The sequence below is a fragment of the Heterodontus francisci genome, chromosome 26 (genome assembly GCF_036365525.1).
Source record: "Heterodontus francisci isolate sHetFra1 chromosome 26, sHetFra1.hap1, whole genome shotgun sequence".
Lineage (NCBI taxonomy): Eukaryota > Metazoa > Chordata > Chondrichthyes > Heterodontiformes > Heterodontidae > Heterodontus > Heterodontus francisci.
The window spans coordinates 30,329,790-30,345,505 of NC_090396.1; the positions used below are offsets into that span (position 1 = coordinate 30,329,790).

General features: G+C 39.7%; 1 protein-coding gene across 1 annotated transcript in view; it reads left to right on the plus strand.

Moving 5' to 3' along the window:
• The window catches only part of LOC137384244 (dynein axonemal heavy chain 9-like), a 584,247-nt gene that overhangs the window by 279,989 nt on the left and 288,542 nt on the right, over positions 1–15,716 (plus strand). Inside the window, exons 45-47 of the mRNA XM_068057979.1 lie at positions 5,452–5,575; positions 10,372–10,514; positions 13,457–13,618. Coding sequence (XP_067914080.1) covers positions 5,452–5,575; positions 10,372–10,514; positions 13,457–13,618 — 429 coding nt within the window. The remainder of the gene's footprint in view (positions 1–5,451; positions 5,576–10,371; positions 10,515–13,456; positions 13,619–15,716) is intronic.

Sequence of the window (15,716 nt, forward strand, 5' to 3'; positions counted from 1 at the left end):
AGCATACATGATATGTTTTCAGTGATGTTGCCTAGGGGCAGCATGAAAGTGCAGAGCTTAGTGTTTTCATTGTTATGAGATTTCTCTTTCAGTATGAAGTACCTTGGAATGTTCACTAATATTCAGCTGTAACAGCTTTAAAGGAACAAATGTGACACAAATGCAACTGAATTAAGGTCCTTGTAATTGAAGGGGTTACTGAAATTATTACCCTAGTCATTTCACAGCAGCAAGACTACCTATTTTTCAACCTGTTTAGAAAACTATTCTAAAACAGAAATGTAAATTGCTCATACAGGGCAACCTCTCTTGGCATTTCTTCGCAGATGAAAATTTTGGGAAGGTCAGCGTTATTGGTTGCAGGCCTGCTGGTGGCTACTCAGGCCTATCCATGACTGGCAAATTCTCCCACAACGGGTACAAGTGAAGGTGAAGTTGCTGCTGGGGGCAATTGGATCTATCATTCTCCTTTTCTCTTTCACACTGGTTCTTCACTCAGTCTCAAAGGTGTCTGTAGCCCTCCTGATGTAGCATCTCCAGGCATCACAACCTATACCCACTGGCAACTTAGAAAACTTGCAAAGGTCGATTTACAGCTTCCCACCATTATGTATTCTGGCTAATGTTAAAAAAAAATTATGCTTCACAGTTAATGTAAAAAATAGGACAAACAAAGCAAAATTAAGCAACCAGGCTATCACTTTATTCAGCAGTCACTCTTCTCCATCCAAATCACTGGACATCCCAGGTTACAAAGGCTTTTGATCCTTTTCAGATCCAGTTCATAGGGACACTGTATTGCCTCAAGCTCCCACCCGTTCTCAGAGGCACTCACTCCCTTATCCTCCAACCTTCCCAGTTCATCCTGGTATTCTTCTTCCCATCAACTCAACCTGATGTTCTTCTTTAATTAAAATAGTTGTTTGCTTCCACTCTGTCAGTTTGAGCTGACATTCAATCTCCCCATCCAGAGTTTATGGTAGCATTTTGTACCTATAACAAACCAACCAAGCATTCCCCCTACCCATTCACTCTTGAACCAGGCACTCTCCAAACACCACCACCCACCAACTCCAAGCACCATTCCCAGCTTCTGCTCCTTCTCTATCACTGTCATTACCATCCATTTCCCTCTATTATCCTGTTCGCTGTCATTATTTTCCCTTTCTCCCTCCCCTCACATTGCTGGCCGTTCCCCATTTGCTGCCTATCATTACAGCACAGAAGGAGGCCATTCGACCCACCATGCCTTTGCTGCTCCTTGAAAGATCTACTTAGTTAGTCCCACTTGCCTGCTCTTTCCCCATAGCCCTACAATTTCCTCTTAAAGTATTTACCCAATTCCCTTTGGCAAGTCACTATTGAATCTGCTTCCACTGCTTTGGCAGTGTATTCAAGATCATAAGAACTCACACAGAAAACCTTCTCCTTGGCCTGGATTGTATGGGCCTCCCAAGACAGGTTCGGAGGAGGGGTGCCTACAGAATTGAAACAGGAGGGGAGCGGGGGGGGCGGGGTGCCCCATCAACCTCCCGTCGCAACACAATTTTCTTGGGGGCAGGATAGGCCGAAGGCCGCCTTCCTGCTCAGAGGTCAATTGAGGCCTTAAGTGGCTGATAAATGGTTACTTCAGGGCCTCTTCCTGCTGTCGCTGGGATTTAACCCACTTAATTAATCCAATTAACAGTTAATTGGCCTTGTGCTTACAATTGCTCCGGTGGGGGTGGGGTGCTGAGGAGCAGCTGCAGTTGGCTGAGGTGAGATTCCCCCGCCTTTTTGGCCCGCCGCCAGGAGCTCCACCATGGGCACAAAATTCAGCCCCTCATCTCACCTCTGGCTCTTTTGCCACTTAACTTAAATTTGTCATTGCCATCTTTTCCCCCTCTTCACCACCATCTACTCTTTTCATTGATATTCAACCCCTCTTCCACTCCCCCACCTACCCCATTATTCACTACCGTCCACTCCCCCCATCTTTCACGGACATCTCCTTCCGTCTCGTTCATGGCTATCAACACCCCTCTCTTTACTATAATCTACTTTCCCGCCTTTCAATGCTATCCACACCCTTCTCATTCATTGTCCTCTATCTCCCTCTTCACTGAAATCTATTCTCCCCACCACATGCTCAGTCCTGCTACTCTTGGAAAGTGGCTGGTAATACACTCGAATGGTCCCTCCATGTCTCAGTATTTCTTCCAGCACTAATTGCAAAGATTTCAGCCTCTTTATACTTTATTTTAACAACAGTATAAAAAGTCTCCAATCCCAGATGTTACCACCTGAGCCATTGGACTTCGGGTGAAAGCCTCCTTTTGTAAATGCTTTTTTCAGCAAGGGGTGATACTTGTCCCACAAAATGCTGACAATTGGCACATTTGGTTGTTGTGTGACATTCACATTGAGATAGCCAAGCTGCTTAGCATCTTTATTGCAAAATGACTGTCTATCCAAAGTTAGAAAAAGATAATATTGTGCAATTGAAAATACATCTTTGTAAATAGAACCTTAAAAAAGTGTGCACAGTTTAAAAACTGTATGGCAAATCATTAAAAATGGTGTGATTTTCAACCGGTATTCACTTTATGAAAAAGTATTTAGTTGGCCTGGGGAGGGAGAAGAGCCATGCTCCATTTCTGTAACAATGATACCTTGGAATAGATATGATGTATTTGCCAACAGAGAGAAGTGTTTGTCAAATAATTTTTCATGCAAATGGCACTCCTTTAATTAGAGCCTGTTGAATTTGTTAAATGTTTACTACAATGGCCAATTAAATAGAATGGATGGATCAACTAATTGATCAGCTAAAGCATCATTGCCTTTGGAAGAGAACATTCAATACATGATGCTGTATCCAACACGGCTTTGTTCAGATTCTTACAAGACTGTACTGCCAATGCACTAGGTGGGACTGCTACTATTCCCAGATACTGCATGGCACAGTGGTATCTGCCACAGTGAATCAGAATACCATCTTTTCTCAGCATCTAGTCAAAGTAGATGGGATGAAAATCACTTCTCAGCTTGGTGTGATGTTGTTTGTGACATTAGTTTGACCAGTCTCAACCTTGTTCCCTGTGGCTGGGAAAATGCATCATTTCAAACAGAAACTAAGAAGACATTGGCACTAAGTTGACAAGCTGTGTATTGGCCCAAGTGGTAATTCCTGATCCACATGGATCAATATCATGCTAGGATATCATGTTAAGATCATTCTTTGTTGTCACTGACAAGTCATTATTAGTTTTTAATCTTTGTTTCCCTTTTTGTGCTTTTTTTCCTCTGCAAGTTGAGGATTCTGCTCTTTTCTTCCCCTTATATTTGGCAATAAGTCACATTATTAAGCACACTTCGGTCAAGTTAGCAAATTAAATGCAGAATAAGGCACATTGTTCAGGCAAAGAACAGCAGCTTTACTCTGCATGCCTGCTGCTGGAATTGGTCTCAGTATCTCTGGCCTCAACAAGGGAAGAGGCCCTGCTCTGAATAATGGTCAGTTGGATATAGTCCTAAAGGTTTGCTAGCATCCTGTGTAACCATAGTCCAGTGTGCATCAATAACTTCAGAACATGAGAGAGACAACTGGGGAAAAATGAATGTTTCTCCTGATCACCAATGATAAATCAACAGAAACACAAAAATAGCTTGTCCTTGCTGAACTCCTACCTGAGTCCTTCATTCTTCCAGTCTTTGATAACATAAGTTCCCTAGCAATCTCAGTCCAATATTTCACACAGTCTTTGATATATATATATAAACCACTTCATTACTACCAGTGAATCCTCTTAATGTTTGATGCCATGTGCAGTAAATTGAGATTTTACAAAGTTCTTTTCGAAGTCACTTCGGATATGCCGAAGTTGATGTTAAATTGTCCTATTTATCAGATCAATCCCATTAAGCAAAACACATCAGTACCAATTGAACAACATAGTGGAGCAACTGGTCCCTGAGAAGGCATCCCTTATAAAAGGATGATCACATTAATTGGCATCACCACATTGAGAGTACTCTGGACTCCAACTAAAATCATTTAAATAATTTTAAATGTGTGTCCTTTGCTTTTCTTGTGTGTTTCTTAATGCACAAAATGACCCATAGCTCCTCTGTCTGAAGATGCTGAACAGTCTGTTTCTAGAACAGAATCATCAATAACTCATTGTGAAATAGGGACACTATTCAGGTGATTGTGGGTCAGTCCACAAGGGAAGTCCTCAAAAAAGTGTTGACTAAATATATGAAGGGGATTACCATTTAATATGTCTCATTTCATTGGAATGTTTTGCATCAAAATCCACCAGAAAAGTTGAATGCAAAGTAATGGAGGGGATTAAAGAACAACTCAAAATGGAGATGTTCTGATACAAGGAGATAACCAACTTATTAAAAGTTGACATATAAATGAGTGAATGTGATGAAAGTCAGTGGCAGTCTTAGGGTTCATTAGTATTTACGGTGAAGGCTGCTGATCCTGTGTTTAATCTGCTGCTGTTTGCCTGCCAAAGCTTTTGTTTATTTTCCAGATTAGTTCTTTTTTTCCCGAATTGACACTGAACTAAGAACCTTCAGAATGCCAGAGCCATGAAAGTTAAATCACTTGCTTAAGAGGTGGTGACAGGGCGGCAAGAAAAGGCAGCCTAAATGTTTTCCGCACTTATTTATAAATCCATTCAATTGTGAAAATCAGCCCATCAGGACTCACTCATTTTGATTTAGCAGATCTCACTCTTAAGTAGGAGGATGTTCCACATATCCGACACAGACAGAAAGATTACCTTCTGAGCAACCTATTCCTGCCTACACGTTACCTCCTGTATAACTCCCTGCTGTCTACATGGTATCTTTGGTATAACCCACTCCTCTCTATGTTAATTTCTCTGTAACCCATTTCAGTTTGTGTTTTCTTCTCTGTAAACCCCTGTCTATCTGTACATTTTATCCTGCACTTGGGGGTCAACCTTGGCTCAGTGATAGCACTATTGTTTCTGAATCAGAAGGCTGTGGGTTCAGACTCCCCTCCACAGAATTGAGCACATAATCTGGGATGACAGGGATCTAGGGGTTGATCCATCATTGGAGCTGCTGTCTTTTAGATGTGTTTAACGGAAGCCCTCTCTATCATCTTTCAGGTGGATATAAAAGATCCCATGTCACTATTTGAACAGCATGGGAGTTCTTCTTGCATCTTAGTCAACATTTAGCCATAAACTAACACCAATAAAATAACAGATTATTTGGTCATTTATCTAATTGCTGGACCTTTCTGTGTGCATGTTTGGCTGCCACATTCCTTACAGTAGTAACTACACTTCATGACTGTGAATTGCTTTGATATATCTTGAAAATTTGAGAGGCAGTATATAAAAGCAAGTTTTTTTCTTAAGTAGTCCAATAAGATAAACTACAATCACCGCATCTTTGTCAGTAATCTGGCTTCTTCCTTTACAGACTGACCTTGCTAACCTGTACATAAATGCTGGAGTCAAAAATGTGGGCACTGTATTCCTAATGACCGATGCTCAAGTAGCTGATGAAAAGTTTTTAGTACTCGTGAATGACCTGCTGGCATCAGGTGAGGCATCTTGTTCATTCTAAGGAAGGTATTTCTCTTTTTAAAATGTTTTCATCCTTTTATACATCTTCTTCCATGTTATGCTAGCATATACCAACTTTCCAACTGAGAATGCACAATTTTGTTTGAAGTGCTCAAAGCGATGTTAATATTAATCATCTTTTCTTTGTAAATTAATGTATTCTTTTTAACATAAAGTAGAATGATTGTGAGCCTCCTATTTTAATCAGTAATAACACAGACTAACAAGTTCCTCACTACAGAGCTTGCTCAAGATTGGTAATGTACACAAATGTAACAGTATTGGAAACATGGAGTTGACTGAAAAATAGATATGATCTGAAATTAGGCTCTTCATATGATAGCATACAAATGCTCAATTATCTCTGAATTTTTTTTTGTCTGGTATTTTAACAAAAGTGTTAACCCATTTATACAATAAGCTGCTCAATGTTAAAATCATGCACATAGCAATTTCATGTGAAATGTTGGCCGGAATTTAACGTTGGGTGGGAGGCCCTGCCCACCGGCCAAAAAGTCAGTGGTGAGCCCGTCTCCACCGGGCCAGGGAGCCACACTGGGATTTTTTGCTCCCCAGCCCTTTAATTGGTCTTGGGCGGAACTTCCACCTCCTTGAGGCAGGAAGTCCCGTCTAATGGAGCTGCTGGCCAGCATCTCTTAGTCCCAGCAGGACCACCGGGAAAGTAGTGCGTTGGACGCAGTTGGGGCTTCGGGGGCAGCCCTCCATGCGGCACAGGGTGCCCGATCAGTAGGGCCGCCCCTATAATTTGCAGGAAGGTCGCCTGGTTTTACCAGGCTGGGTTAGGAACATAGGAGCAGGAGTAGGCCATTCAGCCCATTGAGCCTGCTCCGCCATTCAATATGAGCTTGGCTGATCATCCTTTTCAATGCCTTTTCTCCACATTATCCCTTTATGTCATTGGTATTTATAAATCTGTCAATCTCTACTTTAAACATACTCAATGACTGAGCTTCCACAGCCCTCTGGGGTAGAAAATTCCAAATATTCACAATCGTCTGAGTAAAGAAATTTCTCCTCATCTTGGTCTTAAGTGGCTTCCCCTTTATTTTGAAATTGTGTCCCCTGGTTCTAGACTCCCCAACCAGGGGAAACATCTTACCTGCATCTACCCTGTCTATCCCTTTAAGTATTTTGTAGGTTTCAATGAGATCACCTCTAATTCATAGAAACTCTAGAGAATACAGACCCAGTTTCCCCAGTCTCTCTTCATAGGACAGTCCCGCCATCCCGGGAACAAGTCTGGTGAACCTTCGTTGCTCTCCCTCTATGGCAATAATATCTTTCCTAAGGTAAGGGGACCAAAACTGCACACAATACTCCAGGTACAGTCTAACAAAGATTTTATACAATTGAAGCAAGACTTCTCTACTCCTGTACTCAAATCCTTTTACGATAAAGTCTAATATACCATTAGCTTTCCTGATTGATTGCTGCACTTACATGTTAGCTTTCAATGACTTATTGACATGGACACCCAGGTCCCTTTGTGCATCTACATTTTCTAATCTCTTATCTTTTCAGAAATACTCTGCACATCTATTCCTCCTACTAAAGTGGATAACCTCACATTTTTCCACATTATATTCCATCTGCCATGTTCTTGCCCACTCACCAAGTCTGTCCAAATCCCCTTGAAGCTGCTTTGCATCTTCCTCACAACACACATTCCCACTTATTTTTGTGTCATTCACGATCTTGGAAATACTATATTTGGTCTCCACATCCAAATCATTGATGTATATTGTGAACAGCTGGGGCCCAAGTACTGATCCTTGTGGTACCCCACTAGTCATAGACTGCCAACATGACAGTGACCCATTTATTCCTACTCTCTTTTCTGCCTGTTAACCAATCCTTAATCCATGCCAGTATATTACCTCCTATCCCATGTGCTTTAATTTTGCTAACCAACCTCCTAAGGGGGACTTTATCAAAAACCTTCTGAAAATCCAAACATACAATGTCCACCAACCCCTCTTTATCAATTCTGTTTGTAACATAAGGGAGGTGGTGGCGTACTGGTATTGTCACTGGACTAGTAACCCAGAGACCCAGGTATTGCTCTGGGGACATGGGTTCGAATCCCACCACAGCAGAAGGTGGAATTTGAATTCAATTAATAAATCTGGAATTTAAAAGCTAGTCTAATGATGGCCATGAAACCATTGTCGATTGTTGTAAAAACCCATCTGGTTCACTAATGTCCTTTAGGGAAGGAAATCTGCTGTCCTTACCTGGTCTGGCCTACATGTGACTCCAGATCCACAGCAATATGGTTGACTCTTACATGCCCTCGATTAGGGATAGGCAATAAATGCTGGCCTGGCCTGCGACGCCCACATCCCATGAATGAATAAAAAAAAAAATCCTCAAAAAACTCCAACAGGTTCATCAAACATGACTTCCTATTCATAAATCCATGTTGACCATGCCCAATCAGATCATTATTAACCAAGTGTCCATTTATCACATCCTTTAGAATAGATTCTAACCTTTTCCCTTCTGCTGATCTAAGGCTCACAGGTCTGTAGTTCCCTGTTTTCTCTCCCCCTCCCTTCTTAAAAAGTGATGTGACATTTGCTACCTTCCAATCTGCAGGAACCGTTCCAGAATCTATAGAATTTTGGAAGATGATCATCAATGCATCTATTATCCCCATAGCTACCTTGCTGTCCGACCGCTGAGCGTAAAATACCCGCGGTGGTGGAATGAGGCCCTTAAGTGGCAGTTAACTGGCCATTTAAGGGCCTTGATTGGCCTGGGGTGGGCAGGCAGGTAGTTTCTCGCTGCCATCGCCCCGTCACCCCACCCCCGCCACCAGCCCGCTCATTAGGGGGCCATAAAGTTCCGGCCGTTAAGTATTCATATACCACAATTAGGAGAAAGTCAGTTGAACAGATTATAGAAGATAATTAGAGTTGTATTGTGTACCAGTCTGGAATATAATTGAGGATATGTAATGATGTCCTGAACCCTGAGAGAGGAGATTGAATGGTTTGTGAATAGTACCTGAATCAGAAATGACATTATACACTGTAGCTCAAATGTTCATATGTAGATAGGTGGATTGATACAGAGATTAGATTATAGATAGGTAGTGGTAGAAACAGGATTGTGGAATCCACTTTTTCATTAATGTCTACTTTGATAGTCTACTGAAGATGGTGCCAGTTGTTATATTGTGAGAAGACAAGAAGTGACAAATGACTGAGCTTCCACAGCCCTCTGGGGTAGAAAATTCTTGAAATCCTCAGATGTATACATCACATAGGGGAAAGTTTGACAATACAGGAACATGATTGCCACTGTCATCCTGAGAAGTGATATAGGTATTACATTGATAGTATATTTTATGAATTATGCACCTGGACCATTTGATGGTTCTAAGGTAACAATAGTAGCAATGTCTGAGACAAAAAACATATTTTAGTGTAAACAAAAAACTATAAGCTTAATAATTTCATACAAAGTGACTGATCAGAAAGGATTTCAAACCTTGAAACTCCGTACCAAGCAAATGTGAGCAATGCATTCAAAGAGCCGCCAAGGATGTTGGTAGTTTAGTAATGGCTCAGTAACACGAGCAGTATATTCATAGAAATACATCGATTTTAAAATATGGAAACAGGTCATTCAGCCCAACCAGTACATGTCAGCATTTACCCTGCACGTGAGTAAATAGTTCTAATCATATTTACCCACATTGTTCCCATAACACATTAACAGCGTTCCCTTCAGACATTCTGGTAGTTGTATTTCATTGGTCACAAATGGGAACCAGGTATTGAAAAGAAGTACATCTCCCAGAATAATATGTGCATTTGTATTGTCTTTCTGGTGCCTTGAAAAATAAATGGAATGGATTTGTTTTGTAGTATGAGCATATGAAAATGATGAGCAGGAAAAGACTGGCTGGTCCATCATGCCTGCCCACACTCATGATGACTGGAGCATCATGACGAAACATATCTGACCCTTCTGCCACAGTTAAGCAATCTCCTGGGAGAGACAAAAAAAAGGGAAAGAAACCTGGGGATAATAATGTGAAAAAATACTCAGGAAAATTCTCCCTGACCCCCTCAGATGGCCAAAAGCCATCCAGGAAATCACATTGACCATGCATATATTATCACATAATCCTTCTACATAATGCAATTTCTGCTGCAGCCAAGAACAGGACCTGCTCCCTCTTGAAGGAATTAACCTGTTAGTTTTAGTGAACTTTATGTATGGCGATTGAAGAATTTTCCAGGTAAATGCAAGTGCAATTGTTTGGAGGAATGAAAGTAATGTGCTAAGGGTGTATTGATTGTAGTAAACACAGAGAAATCTGAATTGTGTTGCTTGTTCAACCTTCACTGATGTGACTGCGTAAGCAGAGCTAAAATTGTATTAGATTTTATTGGTAAATGACAGCAGTAATAAAGTAGGCAGTTCAAAATGCCAACACATGTATCACTTTGATTTGTGTGACTTCCATTCCAGTGCTGTATTGTAAGGTGCCCTTGGGCAGAAAGCCATTGTAAATGAACTCCCCATCTTAACTGCATAAATATCTTTTAATAAATAAGTAAATGCAAATTGTTTTTTCTGCTCCAGCAAAAATCTTTGTATTGAATGAAAAATGGGCACTGCATAATTTTTATGGACGCCTCAGGATGTGTTTGGATTTTGTTTATCAGGTATCAATAGTGATGATTATTGAACATTATTTTATATGAAGTCACTAATGGACTCCACACCCCTCCCCCAGGTGAAATTCCTGATCTGTTACCCGATGAAGAAGTAGAGAATATCATAAACAATGTGCGGAATGAAGTCAAAGGGCAGGGATTGATGGACACCAGGGAGAATTGCTGGAAATTCTTCATAGATCGTGTCAGGAGACAATTGAAGGTAATTCTGAAGCAAATGAAGTTTCTTTCCCTTTTATTTCCAGTTCCAAAGTTGCTCCAGTGACTGAAAGTAATCCGTTTGTTCAAAGGCTGAGAATATCTAACAATGTTAATTTAATGATTGATTTGCCAATTGTTATTAAAAGAAGAAACACACGTTTTCACAGTTGAAAATGAGTATTACATTGAGTGTTGGTGTGAAGAAATTGGAATTAATAGGAGTTGTTTGAGTTACTTTGATCAAATAATGAGTCATGTTTGTGCACTAAAAATAGAATATGTTGGAAGTGCACAGCTGGGTAAGTTGGCACCTGAAAGATGGATGAGATTTTTCTGATGAAGTGTTAAAACATTGTGTTTACCAGGCTCATTTTCCACGCTGGCAATCTCACTTGGAGAAGCCAGTATGTGCCATTTTATGGGCAGTTTACATCTGCTGAGAATTGAGGTTAAGATTTTCCAAACTCATTTCCTATAACACCCTTACAACCAGTAGAAAAATAAGACTTTCACACCATCAGTCAGGGTCATATTTGAAAAGTTTTCACAGATGAAAGCAAAGAATAGCATCCATTTTCCTCATGTAAAGAAAGCAAAGTTGAGGTCTGAAGCTTATACCAAACGCCACACAGGCTGATGCAGAATTATAGTGATCTTAAATAAACTTAGCCTGAGCTGATTCTTGCTAGTGCTTACAATTTCACTATTAGTGGAGTAGGATGGTAAATCCTGTACACCACAAAAAGGATTGGAGGCTCAATTTGGACTATCAATTTATTACAGGTTGATGTAATATTTATATTCTGCTGTCAGATACCATTATCAGGTTTCATCCAAGGACATTAAAAGGTAAACCCTATTAACTGAACTATTTCTTACTCCACTTTGTCTGTGAACCCAGTGTTTGATTGCTATAAGTAGGATATGCACATCTAAATGCACTCCTTAGTTGCAGATGCTAAAACATATAGGTGGTTGGAGGTAATGCATTATAATAAAAGTGTTAATCTGTCCATGCCATATATGAACTGAGCGTTGTCTATGTTAGCATTTTTTTTCTCACTTTCTCAATTTATTCTAATTGAATTTCTCTAGGAAGATGCTTTGGATTGGTTTGAATTTAGCTAATTTCACTGCTAACTTCAATGTACTATAAGAAGAGAATTAAGGGATAGCATTCTGAAAATAAAAGTTGGCTAAACTAAGTTTTTCAATTGAGAAAGGATTCACATTATGAAAATTATCTGTGGGACACTACTGTTGGATTTTAGAATCCATGTACTTGCATTTAAGTTCAGCACAGCCAATGTCTGCAATAGAAATGAAAATAATAAATTCAGAAAATAGATTGTGCTATATATTAGAGTCATAAAAATTCTTAAATGCTTTATTTTACTTTATCAAGTAAAATATCTAGGTATCTCGCCTCCCAGTGCAAAAACAAAAATTTCATTCTGCTTTAGAATGAGAAGACAAGTTGCTGTTCCCTTAGTTAAGTCTCACCACATTTGTGAGTGGGGCCGATGGTAGTCACATTGTGGCAGGATTTTTTAGAAGAATTATTGTGACCCAGGGTTGCAATACTTATCGAGCTTTCATCAGGTCGTTCACTGTCATACTGTAGAAGAACTTGATTACAGTGAATGGCTGATTGTGTCTGCTGTGTAAAGTTCTATGTACACACTTGCAGGTTTGTCACCCTGGACTGTTGGAGTTCATTTTTTTAATTAGCAGATTTTGTCAATCCAACATAATTTATCTCTTTTATCCTTTTAACTTCAACTTATAGTGAATTGGTATAACATGTAGGTGCCTATTCAAGTTTGTCAAAAAGAAACATCCTTATATCTGAATTGCTCTCTTGACTGTTACCAATTGATTACAGAACTGATACATAGAGCAAGATGGATATCTGACATTGAGTGCAAGTTGGAACTGCAGTGGGGGGGTTTTCAGATTACATCCTGAACTGAAGTTGAAGTAGGCACCCATTTATAACTATCACCTGAATCATCGAAATGAGATAACAATCACTCTATTCTCACTTTTCTACCATACACAATAACCTTGGGGACCAGGTAGCTCAGTTGGCTCAATGGCTAGCATGTGGTTTAGAATAACATCAACAGTGTGAGTTCAATTCCCATTCCAGTCTGAGGAAGACAATGGGAAACCAACTCATATATCCTCTTCCCTAGTCATGCTTATCTCTCTTGCATGGAGGAAAAAAAGAGCATAGGACCTGCCCTTGCATAGAACACCAGCACAGCAATTTCCTTTATCTCGGTCTAATCTCTTTTGGGTCCTCCTGCACCTTTCTTTGTAGATGTCATGTGCCAGTGTATCCCATGGCATTGACATGGTAATGTTTACAATAAAAAAACAAAGTTTACACAAATTATTTCCAAATGTTTGCTGAAAAGATAATATAACTATTATATATTTTGAAAGGATAAATTACTTGTAATCCAGGAATTTGAAGCAGAATATACTGAAAAAACAGCTTAACTTTAGGGAAACTTTGGAGTTAGCAGTGAAGCAAGAGAGTTTCCTCCTAACTATGTGGAGATATGATTCAGTAACAATATCGAGCCTATTCACTGCCTGTTATATACAAGGGAATTGAAAACTGCCAGTCTTGTCTATCAATCAGTCTGCCTGTCCCATATAAAACAAATGGTCATATGCTGTTGTATAATATTGGAATTTGTTCAGTGAATAGGTTCTACATCGTTGATCCAAAACTGGGAAATGGTGTTTGCATAATTGCAAAAATTAATGAGCAGTGACCGTCTTTAAAGCTGCGCAGTATTATTTCCAGACTAACCGTTACTATTCAATCAAATACACCGGAAACAACAGCACAGCTTCTGCGGCTGGAATCACAGTACATATCCTAATTGTTAAACACAACTATAATGATTTGCTGCTGTTTTCTCATAGGTCGCTTTGTGTTTCTCACCTGTCGGTAACAAGCTGCGCATTCGCAGTAGGAAGTTCCCTGCTGTCGTGAACTGCACTGCAATAGATTGGTTCCATGAGTGGCCTCAAGAGGCTTTGGAGTCTGTCAGCCTGCGCTTCTTACAGGAGACTGACAACGTTGATGTAAGATGCTCATGAGTAATTCCACAATTAGTGAAATCCTCTGGGGTGCTTTGTGTGATAAGTGCTTAAGTTTGGGCTTTACTCAATAACTTTCCCAAACTTTGAGTTGGACGATATGTTTCCATAAGCAGACCAAGTCACTATTAGTGAAAGTTGTGTTTTTATTATCTACCATGGATGGGTCAATGTCACTCAGATCAGCCAATTAATCTGGAACTGCAGTAAGTTGTACTGGAGAATAGCTGAAATGTTCACCATGATCTCCTGTCACCTCAGAAGGTGAATCAATGGAACACTGCAGTGGACCAGTCTTCAATGATTTATGCCGATTTATTTATGGTTAAAATAATATGTATAAGCAGAATGATAGGCATTATACAATGCAGCACAATGATCAGAGCATTCGAGTGTCAGTAGTTCTTACAGCTGCTCTAAGTAAGTTCATAGGGACACTGATATTTAGTATGTTCTTTTAAAACTCCTGTTGCTCCTGTGTATACCAGTGTAGTAACTAGAAACCTGAAGACCATTAGATGGTCTTTGGATTTATTTTTTGAAGTTCAAGCAATTTCTTTGCAGCATTCAGTTTTTAAAAAAAGTTAATTGTTTGAACACATGGCCAGCAATGGGAGAATGGCCTCTAGATGGTGTTCACACCTTCCCAGCTGGACTGATTTTTAAAACGTCTCATTGGAGGAAATTACATTTTTAGATACCTAATGTCAAGCAAAATCCACATAAAATATCCCTATGGATGATCCCCTGGAAACAAGCAATTAGTTACAGTTTGGACAGCCCAAAGGGGATACAGAACATCAAAAGTACATTTAGGTCAAGTATTCACATTGAATTATAAATCATTCGTGCAACTGCACTTACAATACTGTGCAGTTCTGGATGCCACAGTGGAAAAAAAGCTATTTTGGCTATTGAAAGGATACAGATGAGGGCAATCAAAATGATTGAGGGGATGGAGGGATTGGATTCTGAGGAGCTATTAGGTAAATTGGGCATGTTCTCACTGGAAAAGATTTAGCATTTTAAAAGGACTAAATAATGTAGATAATGACTAGCTAGTTTACCTTTTCCAGAACAATAGATCCAGAGAACACAGCCTGCCTTTGAAGGAGGTTAAACTCAGAACTAATCTGCGGACACCGTATTTCACTGAGCGCTTGATCATTCTATGGAATAGAGATGGTGGAAGCAGTATTGATGCATTCAAATGCAAATTAGATTTATTTCAGAAAATAGCATTTTGGATACAGTGTATTAATAATTTGAGCCCCGAACATGTAGCATTCTTGAGAGGAGCAAGAGGTGACTAGACCGGTGATCCCCAAAGCTCTCCATCACGGGTTTTCCTGACGTCATGTCTCAATCTATTGAAGACTGATTGATAGAGGCTGATTGCTATGATTAGTCAACTACTCCACTATAATAGTATCATGTGACTATGAGGGTGGGAGAAGGTGAACTAGATGGACTATGGTCTTTATCTAGCAATTCTTTTGTTCCTATGTAATAAATTGATGCAGGCTGCTCACATGCAGACAGTTACATGCATTGGTTACTTCCATACTAATTTTGCCACAGAACAAAGACACAGCTAGCTGCAGCCATACGTATCCTCTCTAAATCAATAAAACAAATACAAACACTGCTGGATTTCTCACACTTTTACTTGTTTAATCAATATAGACATATTTATTTTCATCATACTGTTTTTCCAATCTTTCTATCCTTGCTCGTTAATACCTAAGCCCTAACTTCATGGTTCTGTTGTCCCATAACAACTGCATTGGTAACATATCTAAAATTCAATATTAAAAAACTAAAATAGATCTCCATAATGATTTGATTTTAGAAGATGCACTTGTCGTGTGATTCATTCTTTGAAGGAAAATGGATCCTGTTTGAACTAATTCCCCTTTTTCTACATTAGAATAGTTGAGTAAAGCAAAGGTTTAACATCGTGAATGTTCTGTTTATCTGTGTTCTGGTGCACCACAGTCTTTTGAAAGTTGTAATGAAAATATGGTGCTGTGCTAGGGCAAACAATTGGAGTGACAGCATTTTTAAACATTGAGCAGGAAGG